The following is a 22,427-nucleotide window of genomic DNA, read 5'->3' as shown; positions in this document are numbered from 1 at the left end:
AGCTGTAAGTCGGGCGATGGGAGATGGGTTTCCAGTAACATATGTCGGTAATGATTGCGCTCAACCTGATGGATGTCGCGATGACGGGAACTCCAACCTCCGCGACGAGAAGCTATGATAATGAGCTGGAGAAGTTGCCACATCTAATGTCGTTTGGTGTGGGTTACCTCACATTATGCGGCTAGATAGTCAAAGTTTCATTTAAAGGGTCGGATTCCTTGGGAGGCTGGGTGGAGGTGGAACCTGTACTGAATCCACTATGAGTTCGACTTGGCTTAGTATCAATGACAAACTTGCGTTACGTGCACGTCCTTGCCAATTTAGCTCAACATTGCTACTAAGGAGCACTATATTTTATGTGAAATACTCGATTACAGAAACTGCCAGAGTTGATTTTATATTTTTACTTATTGGCACTATATTCAACTTGCTTAAATACTACCTTTTTTTATGAAAATGTGCATTGATTGAAGTAAAAGCAATACCATGATTTCTACAATGAACTGTGTATTGCATAAGCATAAATTACTTTAAGTTTATATTTTAGCATAGCAAAGAATGAAACGGAAAGGCATCCATAAATTACCGATTTCATTGTAGATTTTTCCTTTGTCTACCCTTCACCAGTTAAAAGATGTGCATTAGAAAACATTTCCCAGGCCCAAATGCTAAAAAGACGTTAATAATCGACAAAGGCACATAAACTCCTGATCGCATTCGTTACGCAATCCTGGGAAGAGGGCTCGCAGTGCGGACTGATGGCGGCGTTATCACCTTTTAGGGACAATCATCCCAGGAGGTCCTGCCGCAGGACTCTGCGCCTCCGACTCCTTCGTGGGCTCGTTAAAATTTCATTCGTTTGCCCTTTCATTAGCGGAGCTGTGATAATTTTACCCAGAACCAAAAGCGTAGGGACTTCCAAAGAGCAATCGCAGAAGGGGCAATGGAACTGATCTCATCTGATCTGGTTTAAATATTACGGTGGCTGTCGGCAGTTCAAAGGATCCGCGATCCATCGGGCGAGCGAGAGGCGCTGCCCTACAACACATTTTGATTAAGCATGAAGTCGTGTCTCGGCCGTGGGTCTTTGGGTTTGTGGGTTCCTCGCTCTATGACTGTGACTATTCCCTTTGTTTTTTCCGCATTAAAATTCTTAATTTATTTTCAGCCGGCGTCGATGGCGCGATGATGAGATGAGCATCGGCCGATCTTGAGCAAACCGAACTCAAGTGCACACCGCGCATTAGGCACAGTCATCCCGTCCGCACCGCCCTGCCCTTCAATCCATCCATCGAAAACCATTCTCCGAATCATCCTCACGCTGTCTAATTGTGAATCTTCCTCTGCACCTAGAAAAATAACTACCTAACTTTGACTTTAACTTTTAAATTAAAAATTCATTTCTAGTTCAATCCATGGTACACAGAATGTGTTGATATGTTATACCATTGAGTAGATTTTTAATTTTTTAATAAATATTTCGAATAAAAAATATTTCGAATTAAATTTGAAATAATATTTCTTTATCCTGTTATAATACAAAAACTGTTTATCGAAAAGGTTTCTTAGTAAAAAAAAGAAAATATTAATCGAGCGATCAATGCAGCCTTTTTGTGTTCAGTGTAGGCAGCTCCAGATTCTAGTGGACGGGTGTGAAGTGCGGCACATTAAACATCCAAAGGTGTGTGTGGGCTGAATGCGTGAAGGGGCGTGGCGGCGCCCTCTTTGCAACTGCACCACTTGATTGTGCAATAAAAATGGGCGAGCAAGGGCATTGCAAATTGCTCGACTGCCCGCCCTTGAATTTCCCGGGCCGCAGCTGTGGGCCATTCGCCACGCTTTTCCATTTCGATTATTTATTTATGTTCGTGTCGCGATGCGGTTTCTGGATTTGGAGTTGGGATTTTGGGAAGGTGCCAAGTCATCGGCGATCGCTCAATTTGCTAAGCATCTGACGCCATATGGCGCCAAGGCAGAGTTCCGCTCCTAATAAGACAATAACAGATTTCTTGTAAATTATGCCAACCAGGCTGGCACCGCGTATGAAAAATGAGTTGTTAAGGTGGCAGGCACGGGTGTGCTGGGTCTTTCCACGGAAGTCTTTCGATTTAATTAAAAGGCACCACCCGAATAGGAAGTCTAAAATAATATCAAAGGAAAACACAACCCGAATGCATAGCCATGAAAAGCTGCAAGACGAAGGGCCCAGACATGGTTTGCCCAAGGCGTACACAGGGAAAATATGCCACTTCTAATATAAGAGCAATACTTTAGGACAAATCCATTTCGAGCTAGATATTAGTCAAATCTAATAGTTGTCTTGCTTAATCAGTAGACTTATCTAAACCATGCATATTAATATCACTGTATAATATCAATACATGTCTTGTGTATCTTATAACTCTGCAAATATCTCCTTTAAATATGTTTTAAATTCCAGTTCTTTATATATAAGTTGACCCCTGGCTGACCTCATTAGGGCTGACATTTTTCGCTCCGTGCAGGAAAGTGCACACATGACGCAGAGGGTCAGATGTGGGAGATGCGAGGCACTGAATGCCAATGACAAATTTATGTATAAACTTTAGCGCTAAAGTGCCACTAACTAACCTCTTCACACACACCCACACACACAAAAGGTGAGTGCAATGGCACGGCGCCCTACGAAGGATTCCAAAGGATCTATGAATAGGTGCACCTGAGCTTCAGATGTTCGGATGGGGATGAGTGAGGCTGATGACTGGAGCACTCACAATGGCCACCAATCCGCTACCCGTGCTGATTGCTATCAAAAGAGCGGCCTTCCGAAAGATAGAGGCCGGAAGAAAGGGTCTTCAAAGGGTGAATGGAGGTGGTGGCTCCAAAGGGGACACCCTGAGTGGGTGCAAAGCCTCTGACAATGTCAATGTGCTGCGGCTGCCGCGCAGCTTTTAATGATTTATTTGAGAAAATTTACACGTGAGCGCCGGAGAAAAGCTGAGGATGTAGAATGGGCCGAGTTCCGCGGAAAACAAACACTTGCACAGACACCGGCAAACAGAAGATGAATGGAAATGGAACCCGCATGGAGCATGGAGCATGGAGCATGGCGCAGGGAGAACTGGAGCATGGGTGCCGAAAGGGGGCGACCCCGAAACATATGGCTACCGATGTGGCAGGGGCATGTGGTGCCATCCTGCTGAATTAAGTTGCCAGACCATGAAATGCTTTGGCACGTACGTAGCGCCAATTCTGCGAAGCTTTTTGCATAAACAAAGGACAGGGGGGGAGGGCATGGGTGGGGGTGTTGTGCCAAGTGAGGCTCCACCAGTTCGGCCCCGTGCTATCTACTCTCCTTCATCGCACTTTTGCCCCAGCCCCCAAGTATGTTATTTCTGTTACAATTCGCGGGGTTTTTCATATTCCTTTAACGATTTATCATGCGAAAATTGTCTGGGGCCAAAGCCACGCTCACTTTGCATATGCCAAGCCGCAGGTATGCACAGTGGGACAAAACTTAGCATGGCACACTTAAAAACATGTCCAAAACGGAAAGCATTAATGAACAAGTCCGCCTTAAATTGATATACATTTGCCAAAGTTAAGTTTCTATTTTGATAAATTCCTTTAGAATACCTTTAAGAGGTATAAAATAAAGAGATAGTATTAAAAATGTTCAGTTTCATATTTGTTGGAAAGAAATTGATCAGAGTGATTTGAAGCGGAAAACCCAAACATCCTTTTTAATCCAACCAATTTCACTGCCCCAAAACATAACTTAATGCACCCATAATTTTCGCCTGTATGGCTTGCTCCATTGTGCAAACGTTTACTATTATTGTTTTACCACCTGCGGGTGTTTTCCTCTCCCAGAGCCCCACTCTCTTCGGCACTACGTAAATTTAGTCACGTTGTTTAAATAATAAACTGCAGTTCACACACACGCCCTCGCAAAAACGCACTCATCCCCAGACGAGGCGAGGGCTTTATGCAAAGCAACGAATATAAAAAGTATCCATCTGGGAGTCGGAATCAGAGACAATGGCAGAGTTATGATGACAATGTGCATACGTCATGGTGGCGGTGGGTAGCCAAAGGGCTCCATCCCACGGTTTGATTTGGTTTATTGCGCCCGAAACCAACTGAAACTGATTCCCAGATAGATACAGATACAGATACAACTCAATCAGTGGCCACTCTTGGATGGGAGGCAGCAGGTGGAGCGCTGGAGAAAAGAAATAAGCACAATTAATTATTGTTTATCGCTAAACAAATATCTCGGCGTTTTAATTAGCATGAAATATACAAAGTTCCCGATAAGATCTATGTGTAATTTTATGGCCCCTTCAGGCGGACTGCGTGTAACTATCGAGCCCGAGTAGCGATATAGATCCAATGGAAATGCCATCAAAAGTAATTCGAATTTCGAATTGAGCGATAAAGCCCGGTAAGAGCCGTTGATGGGAAATTAATGGCTGGAAGTGGGTTAGTTAGTGGCACACAATGGTCGGGGTCACTGGTGACCGGTGACCTCCCCATTTTGGGCTGAGCCCTGACATAGCTGGCATTTGCAGTCGTTGAATTTGCATACGCAGCTCCTCCAGGTACGTAGCACAACAATTTGTTACATTGTTTTTACCAACTTAGTTGTGGACCAAGAATTATTACGCAGCATAAATTCCAGTCTGGGTGGATGGTAACCCACTTTCCTGCCCGCAGGCAGGCAAAAGGGTTACCAAAAATAGCAATCCCAGCCATATAAAGCGAACCAGTGCCACTGCCACCGCAACCCCATCTCCATCCCCATCCTCATCCCCACATAAGGCCATAAAATAGTTGTCGCTGGCTGGATGGCTGGATGGCTGGCCTTGTGGCATCGGATAAGCATCTGCTGCTGGCCCCGACTCTTTGGAGCTGGCCTCTGATTACTTCGTTAAGTTGCATGTTCCTACAAATTGTTTCCAAAGAAAGGCAATGAAAACGAAAAATATGGGGGGGCGGGGGAGGGGGATCCCTAGACCGTAAAGGGGTTAAAGGTAATCACAACACAACATGAAAATTGTGAAAGGTGCATCTAGCATCTAGTTTATGTTTCGGATCCCCATGATCCCGATCTCACTCTGGACCCAGACGACTGCTGGCTCCTGTCAAAATATATTCCAGCTCTTATCGGAACTTTGTCATCACAGACAAGTGCCTCGGCCTGGGAACTCGGAATTGGGTCTTCTTTGGAGAAAGTCCCCGCCCCGCAGCAGCAGCTCTACTAATTTTTAGTAGCCACATTGTTGTGTTCTGTTGTATATTTTGTCAAAGCTAATTAGTACGTAAGGGCATTAACTATGCAGCCCGCCAGTGATGAATATATGACTGAGCCCCAGTGACTGAGACTCCGCACCGAGTGTGAAATGCATATTTTCGTCTTTCATTTCGGGTTTGCTCGAGTCATTATGACATTGGCATTAGCATAATACGCGTATTATGCGTATTAATTACAGCGCAGACATTTGCATTTAAACGCCTATTTGTCCCAGGCACCGTGGACACAGAAACACAAGACCCTATCCCAAGACGGCGGTGGGTCTGGGTCCCAAACAATCCCCGGTAGCCAAAGCTCGGGCTGTAATTATTGAATTAGAAGACAATAGGGCCTAAAGAGGTTCAGACCAAGTCGGAGATGCGTACGCTTTGATAGCCGGAGAGTAGAAAAGACCACCCGAGCGTGCAGATACATACATACAGGTATGTACATCCAAAGATGATGATGAGGCCCGGACAGCAGAACAAAAAGAGTTATTATGTGGATATTTGCATAAGTTTCACGCCCTTGCCGGTGAAATCAACCGGAGAGGAAGTGCCAAGGGCCTCGAATGTTCTCAGAGCCCAAAAATAAAGACCCATACGGAAGCGGGCAATCATCTAATATTCCTAGGAACTTGATACGGAGATAAGAATAAAAAATTGTACAAAAAAATGAAGTCGTGTATCCTAATTACAATTTAAATAATATATTAAAAAATATAAAAAATCCTTATTTAGGTAAAATGTATAGTGCGGAGAATATTTCAAAACGAATGGTAGTTACTCCAAAAAATGGTAACCTGAAGTACCAGGCATTATTGTTTAATAAGCTATTTTTATGTAAATATCACATGCCTTCGCCGCAAATCGGTCTCCAGCTTAACCCAACATTCTAAGGAACTCACTGCCCAGGTGATGCACATCACTGAAGTGCTCCAGCAGGGACTTGGGGCACCTCGGATACACCTGATCGCAATCGCCACCAGCTGCTCCCAGTCTCTCAGCCTGCAGGTAGTCATTGTCCGAGTGCTCCGCCAAGGGATCCGCCGAACTAGATGGTCTGGAAAGGCGTTGGGAAGGTGAGGGTTAGCATAAGCCCGATCCCACGATCATAAACTCACGTGAGCAGGATGTGCAGCACCTCGCCCAGCAAACCGTTGCGATCGTCGAAGGGAGCCGCGGCACTTTCGCAGATGCTCTTCAGGACACAGACTCTGCCATTGAGCTTCATGCGAATGGCCAGGGCCGTGAAAGCCTCGTAAACCGACCAGCGATAACTGCCCAGGGCCTGGAGATCCTGCTGCAGGATATTCGGGTCCAGGCCAAGTTTTCGTTCAGACATCTGCATGACCTTATCGAAGATGGTGGCATTGTGCAGCAGCCTGCCTTCAGAGATTTCGTGCACGTCCTTGGTCCTCAATTGCTTGGCTGAGTATGGCAAATAATATTGGGCTTTCAGGACATAGCCCGTAATGACCGATTCCAGCTTGAGATCTTCCGCGGGTATACCAAAGCCAGCGATCATCTGGAAGTTGAGAAAGCTCAGTGTTAGCCTCTGTCTTCAGTTGATTGCAATCGATAAATGAAATAATTAACTTACCTGCAATCGGGTGGGATTAGATCTAGGATAAATCAGGGGCAGCCATCGGGCCTTTCGCACTAAAATATCACTCTCACTTCCAAAATTCTTGGTATTCTTTAGAGTGTGATTTGCAAGAACTCCAACAAAACTAGTAACTAAGAGCAGCGATATGGACACGTTCATGATAGAGTCCTTAAAAATATTTCCAAGTTTTCAGAACCTCTTCGCTCCAAAGAAGACTGATGACTAAATTAGCAAACAGGGAAATGATTTCACTTTAATAGTCTAGGGAATCAGACGTCTTACTTTCTTCGATTGGGAAACCGAAAGTGTCAATACCTGCACTTTATATGGCACACTGGAGTCACGATCAGAATTGAGACCATATTTCAACTGCCATGTTGAGCTTTCTGGCTCCACTAAAAGTTCGCGTTCTTCTAATTAGCACTAGACCGTTTATGTTTCTATCACATAGTCCCATTTGCCACAAAGAACACTGAGCGAAAGATGTGGTATCATTTCAGCGTGCTTTTATTGCCTCAAAACAAGATCTTATCCAGGTTGTGGTGCATTTCGCTAAAGTGTTGCAGTAAACTTCGTCGACACTCCTTGAAGACCCGATCACAGCCAGCTCCGGATTGTCCCATCTTCTCCGCATAGTAATACTCGTTGTCAGCATGCTCTGACAACTTGTCCACCGACGAGGAGGGTCTGTGGTTATGGGCAATTATTAGCTGGTTAAGATGTTTTTCCATTAGTACCTACGTGAGTAATATGTGCAAGAGATCCGCAAAGAGGCCATTTGTGTAATGAAAGGGTTCCTCCGCCGCCTCGCAGATGCTCTTCAGCACACAAATCCTGCCCTGGTAGCCCAATCGATTGGCCAAGCCCTCCAGTCCCTTGTAGACTGTCCATCGATAGCTACTCAGGACCTTGTTGGTCCTGGTCAACAGCTTTCTGGTGTTCTTGCCCAGCTCGTCCACTCCCACCAGAAAGTTCTCGAACATTGGTTTCTTCTGCTTTCTGGCTCCTGTAACTCCCGGCGTGGCCACCTGTGTGAGGGGCAATGCTGTGGGTGTTCTCAGATCATCCGGAGTGGTGGGCAGCCAGTACTCCACCTTCAGGACATAGCCGGTAGTCACCGCCTCGTAGTTGAGATCCTCCAGCGGAATACCTATGCCACCAATGAACTGGGAGAAGATTAAGTGAGATTTCATCCCGACCAATAGCTTTAACTTACCATAACGCGAGTGGGAGATGTGGTGGGGAATATCAGCCATGGAATGGGCGCTCTTTTGCTCCTCTGGTGCTTGGAGAGGCTGCCCAGGGAGGCCATCACCTGGTACAGCAGGCAACTGGCCAGTATGAATGCTATACTAAATTTCATTTTCCTATTATTATAGTAAGGTTTCCTATTTTCATCTACGCCTGAGCGAATCTCAGTGCGTGTTAGTGCCAGCTCTGTTGCTAAGATACTAATCCATTTTCTGGGTGCTCCTTTTCTAGCTCACGAATTTTTCATTTTTGATTTCTCAATAAAAACGGCTCATCAATCGCACCAAGAAGACTTTCTCGCCCGAGAATGTTACACATTCTAGCAATTAGCACCTCTTGGAGTAGACAACAGCGATCGGTTGGAGACGGGGTCAAGTGGTAACCGTGTAAATCTTGCATATTCCGGTTTCTTTCTCTTGGCTCTGGTGGTACCGTAAGCCACTTCTCACCCGTTGATTAGTGATGCTGCCAATTCAGACGCCCAGCGTTTTGTGCAACCTGCAATATTTCGCAAACTGCATCTGGAGCTCGGGCTAAGATGGTTGCCTTTCGCTGGGAGTTTTTCTTGGGTGGAGTTTTGGCTCTTGGTTTGGGCTTAGCACATGGTTTTCTGGTGTTTCCTCGTCAGGGATCCTTTGGTGTGAGTATGGCAAGAGATTCGTCTGAGGTCTGCAATAGCTATTTACACCTTTATTTAGTTACTGGCTGCTGTGGCCATTCCACTGGAATTGGGCCCCAAAAATGTGTACATGGCCTTTAACTTTGAGTCCAACTATGCACTGCCCTCCAATGATTCCTACAATCAGTGGATTGACAGGGTGAGTATAGCCTAAAAATGGGAAAAAATCATAACACGAATTTGCAATTATTATATTTAATCGCTGCCACGTTTGTCCTTTTAAAACCCATTCTTAGTGGGATTTGGATGATCACTATCTGGGCGTCGGAGGCAATGTGACACCGATAAATGCTCGCCAGGATGGAGGCGACTCTCCCAAGGACGAGGACAACGAGTTGAGGCGTCGCTCGGTGGGATCCCCGCCTCCCTTCAGGCGCCACAACTTCTACCGCAGCATTATAAACATCCTGACCCACTACGGATTCAATGGCTCCGCCTGCCTGCTGCGAACAATCTGCGAGGTCAGCGAATCGCCCCTTGATGCCCAAAACGGGCTGCTGGGCAGCCTGTTTCAGATTCTATTCATGTGAGTCTCCCCTAGCTCGGCTGCTCCAAGGGGTCGCCACTAATTATGGCATCCTTTACCTCCCTCCCCCCCTCGATTTTTCCGCAGGCCAACGACAAGTGCCGCGGAGCGGGAGCTGCAGCACGTGGACGGGCTCTACGAGGCCTCCGATGCGGGCACGCATGGCCCGGGATGCTCCGAGTACGTGGCCCACTGCGGACACAGTGCTCTGGAGCTGATAAGCATTGTGGCCTAAATGGCCATGGTGGCGACTAGGTTTTTAAATTTAAATTTTAGCTCAACCGAAAGGCAGTGCAAGGCTGGCGGAATTAAGTGAAAAATGTATATCCATATCTAAGTTTGGTCAAGAAAAATTGAATTAAAAGTATTAACCAAAAGAGAAAGGTATTCCAAATATGAAAAACATCCGATACCTTTACAAAGTACAATTTTTGTTCGAGTTGTAAGCCACATGCAGTCCTGGTTCAAAGGGCATGTGGATATTATTCTAGTGAAACCTTGAGAGCTTTGATATTTCCAAGCCACCTCCTGCTGCGACGTGAAATGTTTTAATTTCGCTTAAAGAGCTTAAGGACGACAACGCAATGTGGTGGCAAACAAAGCAGATGAGGCAAAAAAGGAGTCCTAAGCTGGCCGCATGGATCTGGTTTGGATTTCGGCTTGCTTAGGGGTTTTCAGATGGGTTTACCTCACTTTGGACATGTGCTGATGCCCCTGCTTTATGTATTCGAGTTCGGTGCTCCGCTTTTTGTTAGCTCTTTGATCGCTTTTTCCGCTCCTTTTGTGCAAATGAAGTCGCCCCTGCTCCGCATCCTTTGTCTGAGTGTATTTTGCGGTCTCCTTCTTTTCGGCGGCCTGTCAACAATACCATAGAGGAGTCTCCTTTTCCTTTCTGGTTTGTTTGTTTGCTATTTCTTTGATTCGATTTGCCGCCTTAAAGGAGCCCCGAACGAGTCCTGGCTGTGGTGAGAGCGAATTACGCCTTCTTTGATTCTGCAAGCCATTGAAATCATAATTAGAAGACAAATGATTCCTCTGTTCTTCTCAAGATCCCCGAACAATGGCCAGGCATCGAAGCTGAAGTGCTTATATACGCCACTGTTTGATAGAGGTTTATGAAAATAAATGTATGGCAAAACAACTTGGGCACTAATAAGCTTAGACGATGTGTGCAAAGAGTTGGAGTTTGAGTTGGGATCGGGGTAGCTGCGATCCCAAAAATATATTTGGGTAGCGGATCTTTAATTGTTTGAATACACACAATTCTTTCAATACCAACTATTTTTTATTTAATATTTGGTATTTATTTATAAGTAGCCGTCAGTCCTAAAGGTACTAACAGTGAAAAATGTTCTTTAGCTGGAGTGCTTGAGGATCGATTACATGCTTATCATATCATAAGCTCCTATCTAAAATGACTAAGAACTCCATCCATCAATTGTAATCCACCGTTTCCTCCTTAAACATATCTACACTGCCCACCACAGACAATTCATATCTCCATCTTGCTGTATCTCAACTGTGGGATCATAAAAGACAACCATCAAATGTGATCCATCTCCTCTAGACTCCACTGTTTTTATGACTCACTCTACAGCTCATTTCGTCACTTCAACATGGCTGGGCTGTCTGGGATGTCTCCTTTGATTTACGGCCAGCCTGAGATGTCAATTTATTTTTGTGTTCTGTTCTTAAACTTGGCATTGACACTGGCCCCATACCATTTTCGTGGGGTGCAGGCAGGTGTTAAGGAGGTTGGAACCGCGATCCCGCTTCCTGTGTTGCGGTTGGCCATGGAGGAGCTCTCTCCGGAATTCGTTTGCCTCTGGGGGCTGGTTCAAATTGATTTGTAATTAGTTGCAGTTGCAGTCAACAATGTGATTATCTGGCATTTGGCATGGGCCTAACCACGAGGGATATACATATGTCTTTGGGCTAGAGAGTGGGATCTCAGGGAGCTGGGGGCGTTGTGCGATCTAGGATTACACAGATGTGCGCAGACTTATCCCGAGAAACCGAGATCCACTTGAGTTTGCTATAGGCATAAATTACCGACAGAACACCACATTATCCTAGGCAATTGACAGATCCCTTAAGTAGTCATCTATCCATGACATTCCCCGTATGAGGAATGAGTGCTGGGCGTTCTGGTGAGTTGTAAACGCATCTGTGGGCAGGATTCGTGGATTGTGGCCAACCGATTCCACGCCATGTGTCGGCATACGTATAGTATCGTATATATATTCCATTCCATGTAGTATCCATAACCGTTGACAGTTCTGTGGTGTAAATCATTATGCTGCAACTGTCGCCCATTTTGAGGTTTTCATTTAATAATATTTGAGCACTTTGCGCGCTCGCATTTTTTGTTTCCACCCACCAGCTGAGTTATTAAATTAGAGTTTAATCCACTTCGGTCACGCGTCTGCGAACATTAATTGAATTCATAAATGAGCAGTTTATAGGATATTTATAAATTAACTAATTACCGTATCATTTGATTGTTGTTTCTGTGTGTTTGCTGCATTGTCCTTTTTTCACCGCCATCAACAATTGGATTAAATTCATAATGCAAAATGGCATTTAAAATGCCGCTTTTAATAATGCAACAGCGTAAAAAATCTGAAAAACTAAGTTGTGAAATTCCATTTGACTGGTTGGGGATTTTCGGCTTATTTTAATTAACTTAATGAAATGCTGTTTACGAGGTTTGCAAATTTAAATTGCACAAGACAAAAGGATTTTGTGAAAGGCCAGATTTGTTATTGCTAATCGGAATTGAAAGTTTAAGAAGCTTAACAACATTTCAGCAATATAAAGTGATACACTTCAAATCTGCATGGCTATTTTCGTTATTACTGGTTTTTAAGATTAATTATATAATTATTTAGGTAGAAATACATAATTTCACGTTCAAATCTCCTTGGAGCTCTGTAGGTAATAGCTATCAAAGTTTGTCGAGCATGAAGCCTTCAATTTTCCTGTTCTTATCAAAACCCAAATCTTAATTAAGAACATCCCAGCTTAAGACCTTCTCCCATGAATTTCTAGATTAGTTTCATTTGACTGAACCACGGTAACCTAACCACCATATCAAATTGAAGGGTACTGTAGTAAAAAGTGAATCATTAACCGATGTTCCCACAACTTTTTATCGGGATCATCAACACCTTAAAGGTGACTATCCTCCAGTTTTAATAAGGTTTCCTCATTGTCATCGCTCATTTTTGCTGGTGTATTCGGGTCATATGAATAATGTCAAATAATTTTATTGCAACAACCCGCAGAGGTGGTTGCATTTAAATTTTGATCGATTACTGGGCAGAGCTGTAACTAGTTTGACATTAATTGACTGCCAAATATGCACAAGCGCATGAAATAATGGAAAACCCTATTAAAGTCAACCCAACCTAGCCCAAAATCGCAGCCCCCGGCAAGTTGAGAGAAAAATCAACTCGGCCAAAAGTTCATAAATGCTAATGTGCCCCGGAGCCTGACGATGATTGATGGTCGCCTCCGGCTGAGGAAAGTTCCGTGCTCCGTTTCCCGCTCCGCATTTTCCGGTTTTCGCATTTGGGGTTTTCCCGCCAGCCAGAGACTGCGTAAAATTATGCGAAGGATCAATCCTTGATGAACTGTATACATTTCACCTTTGTGCTCTAGGTCCCATTTAAGCCAATTTAATCCCGAGCCGGCTTAGTACCTTACGATCTGGGCTTAGGCCATGTTGCAACATCTTCTCCCGCGCAGATTTAGTTGTTAGCTGTGGCAAATATTTGCACGGGATTTGTTTGTAGGCGGTGTTCTCCTAATGATCTTTGCCAAAAAGGAAACCAGATTTTCCAGTTCTTGGGAAAGTGGGCTCCTCACCCAAATAACCTTTTGTCTGACTAGGCCAGGCTGAATCCTTCTTTAAGGCCGGCCCTATCTCAGCCGTTCTACTTGCCTGTTTTCACCCAAGCTAACATGTCAATAAACTCAAAAATTGGCTGATTTATCCATAATAACTATAATATGAATATACAATTTAATGCGTAATTTTCTGGAAAAATGTACTTTTGTTACATCAAAAAGTTGTATCATCCTCAAAGTAATTGGACGAAAAGTTAGAAAACTGTCATAAAATAGATTTCTATTTTGAACACTGAAGTTTATGTAATTTTCGCATATTTTGAAGAAATATTTAATAATATTAAAATATATTAATGTTGCTTTTGTGTGCAAGCAAACTATAAACATAGATGGTAGAAATTAAGGAGGAAAATGTGTAATTTTCAGGAGACCTTAATTACCTAAAAATAGCTAAACCAACAGCTCTAGGCAAGATTCCAATTGCCGAATCCTCCACATTTACCAAACCCTTCCTGCTTCCATTTTCCGCAGTGCTTCCCATGTGTCTTTCGTTGGAATCCGCAGCGCATAATTTTTCACTCGCTCGTTTGGTGCGTATCCCTTGCTGTCTGCTGCTTTATCCCTTCATATTTTTTTCACATGTTCCGTGTTGATAAATTTGCTTAGATTATTATCCTGGATCCTGAATCCTGAATCCTGGCTGCTTGCTGCTATCTCCCTGTCGTAATTAGTCTGGAGCTTGTTTGCGCCGCATTTACACAAAACGCTTTTCCAGGCGCCGCACGCACTCACGGACAACGGACAAAGGACTCGCATACGGACGGACACTAAGGATGGGCTGGTATTGCCCGTCGTGCAGGCAAATTGCTCCTAAATATGAATGGATAACATTCGTTTTTGCTGCGACCGCCTTCATACGAATTACCTTCTATTCTAATAGATAGCCGTGGATTCGGAGGCCTCAAGTTGCAGGGGCATCTCGGTTGGAAAGCGCAGGTCGTTCCCAAGTCAAACGGGCAACCTTTTAGCATAAATTTCTCCAGGCCGAGCACGACAGGAAGTTGTCGCCAAACGCCTCCGCCAACCGCAATTTCCATTAGCAGCTGTGGGGGATGGGTACATCATATGTGGGCACGGACGAGCGAGCGAGCGGATGGATGGATGGTCCCCGAGAACATTTGACATTTTAAGGAGCGCCAAGTGAGTTGCTGGTTGAGCAGGTAGCCCAGGTAAAATGCCACCGGTAAAAGCCCCCAGACACCGAACATAGAGCCACGCCCATGGATATGTCAACTGTTTTTAGCACGCACAATTTGAGGGAAAGCCAAACAAAAAGCAGGGAAAATGCTCTCCAAGGTAACATGAATATATAAACGATGGACTCCAGCACTAAGGTACACAGTCTAAGGAGATTGCCAACCAACCTGCTCCAATTCCAATTCCCCAAGACCAAATCCACACACGCACACACTCACATTCATACACTCACTCACACACCTGTGGGAAGGGCTCGAATTACGAATGCAATGTTGAAATAGAAATTAAATGCCAGGGAAAACCGCATTTTAGACAAATGCCAAACCGGGTTCGCACACTCCCGTCGTATCGGCTTTCAGGACACTGAATTCGAGTTTCAGGCGACAGCATCCCTCGCGAGGAGCAGGTATCCTTCGAATCAACCACAACATGTACACCTACTTCCTCCCTGACACCCGAGAAGTTTGCCAAAAAAATATACCAAAACAAGGGGAAAAAACGAGCCACAATGCCAAGGAAGTTGCGGCCTGAACAGGAACCTCACCAAATTCGATGAAGAGGAAATGCGGCCAGATCGAAGATATAGATAAAAAGCATGTTAAGTGCCCCTGGAAGGCGATGGATTACCGATAAGTTCGAGCTGCAGATACGATTTGGCCGAAGCCAAAACCCAAATTGAGTGTACAAAGCGGCTAAACCGAAAGGTTAAGTGAAGATGTATCTACATCAGAGGTATCCATCAGATAAAATCGACTGGACAGCAGGTTGCATTTACTTTTTATAGGGACTATTTTAATAAAATTTATAAAAATACTTTTCGCAAGTGTAAAATCAATTTCTTTTAATATCTATGCATGTTAAAAAAACTAAGGGCCATAAACTTACTTGTTCACTTAAATAACGACCCATTTTATTAGTAAGTCTAGTGTTATATTCAATGCAGATAGGAGAAATAATTGAGATATATCCAAAATCATTTTCTTAGTCGCTTTTGAACTCTTCCAAGAATGTTCATTTCTCGAAAAAGAGAGAACTCGCCAATCAAACAACGATTGCGGTGGACAAGGGACATTAATTACACCTCAGTAGAGCGCCGACAATAGTCCTTGGATGGAATCCATGTGCGTACCCACACCCAAGCCACTTACATACACATGTAGGTATGTATGTACATATGAAGTGCAGGACCAGCATGGCAGGCTTTTCAATAAAACTTGCCCCAAATGGGTGCCGACAAAGGCCGACCGAACGAACAATTGGCCAACAAAAGGAGGTCGAAATTACAGCGCACTTTCGAATGCAGAGTGAGGAGTGGCGAGAGAGGGGGAGCGGTGTTGGCCAAGGCATTTGTCATGAGCATTTCGCAAGCGGGCCAAGAATCGAACAATTAGTATACGCCCCCGAGCTCTGGACTCTACTTACACCTGGTAATTGCCCCGCAAAAACTTCATGTAATTTTTCTTCAACGAATCTCAAATGACTTTGCAACCTTTGTCCCTGGCCGCCTTGGCCATTGTTTGTTGACCAGACTCCTGTGGTCTCTCCAGCTGCAAGTGTGAGAGAAGGTCCTGTTTGAAATCAGCTTGCTCTATTAAAACTGAAGCGACATTTATGGCCTTGATGTGAACAGAATTCAGAATTCTGGCTTTTTTTTGTTTGGTTTACTGATTGGCCTTGGAATTGGTACTCGATGATTAATGTTGGTCTTAGCCATTGGAAAACTATTTCTGGCAAATTCCTTGTCTGTTTCTATTGACGCATTGTGAGTCTGAAGGCGTTGGTCTTCTTTCTGATCCTTTGTCCTTGGGTCAGCACCTTTTCTTTACACCTTCGCAGGCGGCAAACTCTTTGGTATTCCCTAATTCTAATACAATGACCCTCGGATGACTTTTGAATTGTTTGCTTGCTGGCAGCTGAAATTGGTTTGCAGTGATCCAAAAAAGAGATCTAAGGAACTATTTTGATTGGACTATTCTTAGCCACAAGGCCATATATTTTGCAAGCATTTTTATGATCCTTTTACATGACCAATTTTGGCCAATTCAGTTGAAGAATTTATGCTACCCAATAACATTGAGAGAAATACCATATTTTTAATATCTAGTTATATAATAACCTCTGCCAATTTCAATTTCTTCGCATCACATATTTCGTAAAAATTGAAAAACGCAGCTTTCCTTCAACTTGATATCCACATTATTGAACTTTTCCCACAAAATACACACGTTAACCCGCCCTATTTAACCATAATCAAAGCCGTTAAGTGTTTTCCATTACAACTTTCCTTTTTTCTCTGAATGGACTTTCATCTTTAATCCCTGCCCCAGCCCCATATATTTGTTTAGTAATACTGCACACTTTGTGGGTCAGCGAAGGCTACCCTATAATAAGCAACTGTTTAAGCACTTACCCCCGAATGAGAAAGATTTAACATTTTGATGGATTTTCAATGAGCCCCTTTCAGCCGCGAATAACTTGGCCCGATGACAAGGCTCATTATTATTATGCGGCGAGGATCCGCTTTCGCAAAGGGTCCAATTAGATGAGTTTAAAATTGAATTTAAAACGCATCAGACTGTTTACCGTAATAATATCGACACATTTATGCGACTCTCCACTCCTGGCCAAGTTCCCCCGACTCCGCCGTGGGCCAAACCAAGGTGATCTTCGGTCCAGGTGCTATACCTTAATGGGCTTTTGTCTTCTGATGGCCGAGGCCCGCGGCCCGCGGCTTCTTCCTCATTGCATATGTATCTGCTCGCATAAGTATCTGCTCCTCGGCCTCGGCGAATGTATCTTAAGCTTGCGGATTTTTGCCTTATCCCTTTAAAAGCGGACAGATGTTTTTGCATAGCTGCAAAGTGTAAAACCTTTCAGTGGAATCGCTTTAAATAAATCGCCATAATGCATTTTTCTCTTATATTTTTAAGCCAGAAATTTACTATACAAAAATATGATTAAAAATATGTTAAAAAATGGAATGATATGGTTAGTCGGGTTTGGTTATAAGATTTAATCATACAAAAAAGAATATAATGGATGGCAATATTATAATTTATTTGGTTTCTTTTTATACCTGATAGTTAATTGCATTTATTTCTGCAATAGCGTTCATTAAATCTCAAATGAATTGTTATGAACGCTCATGCAATAAAATTCAATTAGTTTATCAGTACTATTTTAATTTACCCATTAAAGCATTGTTGTCTGAAACCTCTTCCGATGACCAAGTTTTTATCTGCTCGCCTCAACATTTTTTTACCTTGTGCCCTTCTGTTCGTGCCGAGTTAAATAAATTTTAAACCTGCTGCGTTTTTCTGGCTCCTTCGAAGAAAGGACAGATGTTTCTGGCTTGTGCTTTTTTCTGCGAGGGCTATGATTTTTTGTGCCATCCTCCCCCTCTGAGTTAACTGATATTGTGGATGCTTTATTGCTGCGGGGAGCAGGATGAGCAGCAGGAGCAGCAGGAGCAGGAGGAGCTGTACCTGCAGTCGGTGCCTTTCCTGCATCTGTTATCCTGACAGCAGGACTCACCTCACCCGCACGCTGGGGAGGTAATCGATCTCATGTGGTTTATTTACATCCGTTATTGAAATTCACTTTTCGCTCTTTTGTTGCTTTTGTTTTATGGATTGGCTTTGTGTGCCGCCCCGAATCCTGGGTTCTGCATCCTGATTCTCCGGCTCGTATTGATGACAATTGCAGTTTTTGGCATGCAGCTGGGCACATTTACATCCGCTTTTGGCTCCGCCTTTTGACAACTGATTTTTTTGCTTCGCTGTCTTTTCTTCTTGTTTCAGGTTTTCAGCCTTTGTTTTTTCGACGAATATTCGTTTTTTATTTGCAGAAAGCGGAAGTGAAATGCTACCCGGTGCTTTAATAATTCAGTTGCGCAAATAATGTTCACGGCAAATGATTTGGAAAATGTTAACTAAATAATAAATGTCCTCAGCATTGGCTGCAAAAAGTTTGGATAGATGGAATTTAATTCAATTACAACTTCATCAAACCGAAATACTTAACATTGCTACACTCAGAGGTTATTTCTCATCAATTTCATTTAAGTTCACAAACTATCGCAGATTTGGTTCGCTAGGCAGGGCTCAGAAAATATCTCATCATAGCCACTACCTTTTCATTAAATGCTTACCAAGTCATACCAAAATTAATAAGGGCATGAACTAAAAAAGTAACATTTTACTACCAGATAGACATAGGTATTACCACTAAAAAAACATTATAGATAAAGAGGGCAACGAATGGAAGTTGTTGTGGTAATTCCAACGAAAATGCAGTTCTTAGCGAAGAAATTCTCACCGCACCGCTCTTAAAATGCAAATGTAAGTCATTTAATAACGAAACCATTATGTAATCTTGCGCGCTCATATGCTTTATGGAGCACATCGGCGAGGATATCAAGTTGTATCCACAAGTTCACTTTAATTATAAGCCACGCCATAAGCCATCAAAGTTCCGATCCGATGCAGGTGCAAATGCAGAACCTTCGCTGACCAGTCGCCAGTCGTCAGTCGCCAGTCGTCAGACGTCAGTGGTCAGTAGTCAGGGATCCGGGGCTCATTTTCGGTTCCACATTATTATTATCCACGCTCTCGGTCCGGTTTGGTTGGGAATCGGGAATGCCGCTCTACAATTCATTTGCAAAGCGTATCCAAAAATGCTGATGGGATTATTATATGTTGTTGATCTGGGACTGGGCATATACGATGCGACTGCAGGTGGAATATCTCAATGACCCAACCGGGTCTTTATCGCTTCAATGCCGTGGATGGCTTTGTCTTTTTGTTTCCTTTCCTCGCATTTCGGCTCTGAGCCCTAATTTATGTATTAAAAGTTAGAAATCCGTGTGGACAGGTGAGTTTTCTTTCCTGGGTTCTCAAGGGCAAGGGTGTATAATTTAGTAAGGTATCGAAGTTCTTCATTAATAATGCGATGGGATGGCGAGGGAAAACAGGAATGTGTTGGAAATTAGTAGCAACGATATCAAAAATGTAAGAGAAGAATCTGAATGAATGGATGAATTTTTCTAAATGTACATTTAAATTAATATAAAAAACATATACAATGATTGAGACTAAGCCTGGATTAAGAAATTCCCGAAATTTGCTCTAATCTCAGCACTTCTATTTTCAAATATAATCCCCTATAAGAAGTGTAAAAAGCAAAAAATGGAAAAACTTAATACCCAAAACGAAATAATAGACAAAACACAGCTCATTGTCATTCATCATATAAATCAGAAGCCGCGCGTCGCATAGAAAGGATATGGAACTCAAACCAGGAACCAAAGCGTTCGATTGTATGCAAAAACAAAAAGATAATGAATACGGAATCGAATGGAATGGGTTCTCTTGTTTTTAGGTTTTTTTTGTTTTATTTTTATTTTTGAATGGTCATGGCTTGGCGTGGAATGCCGCAGGTGGCCGGCAGCAGTGGGCCTCTGTCGCTCGCTTTTCAAGTGTTTGCCTGTGCAGTTGGACAAATTTACATGCGCGCCTCGCACACAATGAGATGGCGGACAACCTGACCAGGTGACCAGGTAGCCGTGGTCCATGCCCCATACACTCTGAAAAAACGGGCCCATATTCTGCTAGAATCTCTTGTTATTACACTTTCACATGTATCTGTTTCATATAATTAAAGCAAAAGGTGGGGCGAAACCACATCGTCAAGAAAGTTATGTGCTTAAAGATATATAGGGCATTAAAGCGATTTAGAAATATATTTAAACATTGTTTATCTCCATAAGTGAGAAATATTCGTAAAAATCTTATAATTTGAATCATAAGTGAGATAGTAGTTTTTGCTTTGTTTATAACGCAACCTTTTGTTTAATTTCTCACCAAGCTCTCCTCTTCAATGTTTTTTTTTGAGTGTACGGAGATCTGCTGGCTGCTACCTGGAATGCCCGACAGTGGGACACACGTCGCTATTCAAATAGGTCGCCGACCGACTGAAGGCAGCCAGCAAATGCAAACGCAAGGGCAAACAGAAACGCATCATTTAAATGATGGAAAATGCAAAAAGGATGCTGGGCCGTGTGATTTCCGCACTGGACGCTGCTTTTTATCCTTTGTGAGGGCGGAGATGCGTGAAAGGTGTCCGCTCCTTTTGTTCGAAATATTTTAATTAAATGGACTGAGCTAAGCCCCGTGGGCAAGGGGATTGGTGGGTGGATTTGATGGTCGGATGGTCAGGTGGTCGGGATGGATGAGTCTGAATGCAAATCAATCAATTCCTGGCAAATGCGGTCAAAATGCAATGCTCAATTAAATAAGCCATAAAATGAAACGCCAAAAACAATCACTTTGATGTGGGAGACAGGGATTCCAGCGCTGGCTTTAAGTTGAAGAGATATGCGTTTTTTAATGCTGTTCGATTGGCATAAATGTTCAAGTGTCTCTGCTATTACCAATTTGCTCACTAATTGGTGAGTGCGAGGAGATTGGCTGCTAATCAAGTGGAACGCCAGGCTAAAAGCCTCAAAAAGGGTAGACAGTTTTTATTGAAAGTTGCTAGCATGAGGAATACTCTATAGATTTCTCTCTATGCTACGCAGTTGTTCCAGCTAACATGTATAGTTTTATAATAATTTCAAATATTATTGGAGGGCAGGCATACAAATAAAAATACCAGATGTCTTCTGTGTAAAAATTAGAAAAGTTTAGCTGTGCCATAGATTTCTATTTACTCCTTTGAATATTTTCCCCCACGACATCCTTCAAGACATATTCAAAACCCCCAAAAAGTGGCGAGTGTGCTTGGATAGGTGTCAAAAAGTTCCGAATGTCTGATATCAACTGCTTCTTTCCGGCACTAAAACTGCATTTCCGAAAGGTCCGTCCCCCAAATTGCTGGTTGAGTGCAGAAATGCATTTGCATGCTGGAAGCACTTTCAATCTGGTGCTAAACTAAAAACGCAAAACGCCCAAAAAACGACTAACGAGCACCTGGGGAACCTGTCACCTGTTCCTCAGGTAAGTGGGCGGCGGGCGTGGCTAATTTGCATGCGATTGAAAAAGCGCGGAATCAAAGTGCTTGATAAAAGAGGCTGGCTGGGGTGGGTTTTGGGAAAAAGAAAACAAAACAAAAACACTCAATTGGCTGTGAATTTTTCCGGCTGCATGTGAGTGCGGGATGCTGGCTAATTAAAAGCGCATCAAAAGCGGGCAGAATTTGCATAGCAAACGAAACGAAACGTTGCGAAAATTAAATAGAAATTGTTAGTTGCACTTTTTCCTTTTCACTTCGTCAAAGCTGCCAATGCCAAAAAAGTTAGTCATGAATAGCTGTCGTTAAAGGAGCGGAATTACGGAATTTTGGAATTCCGGAATTCTGGGCGAACGGAGCCGCAGCGAATCGTCCAATAAATGTCAGCACAACCAACTTTGTTGGCCAACTATTTTTATAATTAAACAAACTGATTGTGATAAGTAGGAAGCTGAATGCAAAAGTTCTTCCACCAAAGGTCCGCTCATAAATTGGCCAAACGTCAAAGTTAGCATTGTAGTACTTGGTCAAGAAGTCCTTGAGACAGCGTTGGGGAAAAGTCAAAGCTCACAACAAGAAAACTTAATGCAAACTTCAAAAATTCGTATAATTTGCGCGCAATTTAAAAGAAAATGTCATCGTTGTAAGAATATTGTAAAAAATATTGAATATTGTAGGAAAATGTATTCTGCACTGGACATCTTTCAACTTTTTCAAAACTTCAAAGATTTGGTATCAAAAAATTTGGCCACAAGACTATTGAATTCAGCAGGAACTTAAAAATGTAAGTAGTTTTACAAGTTTAGTAGAGTATTTCAAGACAGCGAGTAGTAAGAATGACCTTAAGCTGAAATGCTCAGCTATTACTGGGATGTAAAAACCCTTTTGAGAACCTTTAGAGGAGAACGCAGTTGGTCAACTGAGGAGAATTCATGTCCACTCAGTGCCAATTGATACTGTAACAATGGAAA

The 22,427-nt window shown here is 43.1% G+C and overlaps 3 protein-coding genes across 3 annotated transcripts; 1 reads left to right on the top strand and 2 right to left on the bottom strand.

Moving 5' to 3' along the window:
- Positions 1 to 6,156: 6,156 nt before the first annotated feature.
- Positions 6,157 to 7,101, bottom strand: LOC26527035. The gene is made up of 3 exons (XM_015158899.2): positions 6,878 to 7,101; positions 6,399 to 6,802; positions 6,157 to 6,337 (listed from the first exon to the last, which is right to left on the bottom strand). Exons 1-3 carry the CDS (start codon positions 7,040 to 7,042, stop codon positions 6,157 to 6,159), a joined length of 750 nt encoding a protein of 249 aa, XP_015014385.1. The 5' UTR covers positions 7,043 to 7,101.
- Positions 7,102 to 7,398: 297 nt separating this feature from the next.
- Positions 7,399 to 8,378, bottom strand: LOC6545375. Its single transcript, XM_001972588.3, has 3 exons — positions 8,100 to 8,378; positions 7,625 to 8,049; positions 7,399 to 7,570 (listed from the first exon to the last, which is right to left on the bottom strand). The coding sequence occupies exons 1-3, from the start codon at positions 8,244 to 8,246 to the stop codon at positions 7,399 to 7,401; spliced, it is 744 nt and encodes a 247-aa protein (XP_001972624.3). The 5' UTR covers positions 8,247 to 8,378.
- A 294-nt stretch (positions 8,379 to 8,672) lies between these two features.
- LOC6545374 lies at positions 8,673 to 9,574 on the top strand. The gene is made up of 4 exons (XM_001972587.1): positions 8,673 to 8,774; positions 8,833 to 8,952; positions 9,050 to 9,339; positions 9,427 to 9,574. The coding sequence occupies exons 1-4, from the start codon at positions 8,673 to 8,675 to the stop codon at positions 9,572 to 9,574; spliced, it is 660 nt and encodes a 219-aa protein (XP_001972623.1).
- Positions 9,575 to 22,427: the final 12,853 nt, after the last annotated feature.

The sequence above is a fragment of the Drosophila erecta genome, unplaced genomic scaffold (assembly GCF_003286155.1).
Source record: "Drosophila erecta strain 14021-0224.00,06,07 unplaced genomic scaffold, DereRS2 tig00000021-arrow-pilon, whole genome shotgun sequence".
Taxonomy (NCBI): domain Eukaryota; kingdom Metazoa; phylum Arthropoda; class Insecta; order Diptera; family Drosophilidae; genus Drosophila; species Drosophila erecta.
The sequence above is the reverse complement of the archived record's forward strand: the minus strand, read 5'-3'. Positions and strand labels throughout refer to the sequence as shown.

Bases quoted from the DNA above. Each gene is read 5' to 3' on its own strand.
- LOC26527035 (XM_015158899.2), bottom strand. From the start codon at position 7,042: ATGAACGTGTCCATATCGCTGCTCTTAGTTACTAGTTTTGTTGGAGTT. The intron at 6,803-6,877 runs GTAAGTTAATTA...CTCAACTTCCAG, and splicing joins CTAATCCCACCCGATTGCAG to ATGATCGCTGGCTTTGGTAT. The intron at 6,338-6,398 runs GTGAGTTTATGA...ACGCCTTTCCAG, and splicing joins GTGCTGCACATCCTGCTCAC to ACCATCTAGTTCGGCGGATC.
- LOC6545375 (XM_001972588.3), bottom strand. From the start codon at position 8,246: ATGAAATTTAGTATAGCATTCATACTGGCCAGTTGCCTGCTGTACCAG. The intron at 8,050-8,099 runs GTAAGTTAAAGC...ATCTTCTCCCAG, and splicing joins CATCTCCCACTCGCGTTATG to TTCATTGGTGGCATAGGTAT. The intron at 7,571-7,624 runs GTAGGTACTAAT...CCATAACCACAG, and splicing joins CTCTTGCACATATTACTCAC to ACCCTCCTCGTCGGTGGACA.
- LOC6545374 (XM_001972587.1), top strand. From the start codon at position 8,673: ATGGTTGCCTTTCGCTGGGAGTTTTTCTTGGGTGGAGTTTTGGCTCTT. The intron at 8,953-9,049 runs GTGAGTATAGCC...ACCCATTCTTAG, and splicing joins ACAATCAGTGGATTGACAGG to TGGGATTTGGATGATCACTA. The intron at 9,340-9,426 runs GTGAGTCTCCCC...ATTTTTCCGCAG, and splicing joins CTGTTTCAGATTCTATTCAT to GCCAACGACAAGTGCCGCGG.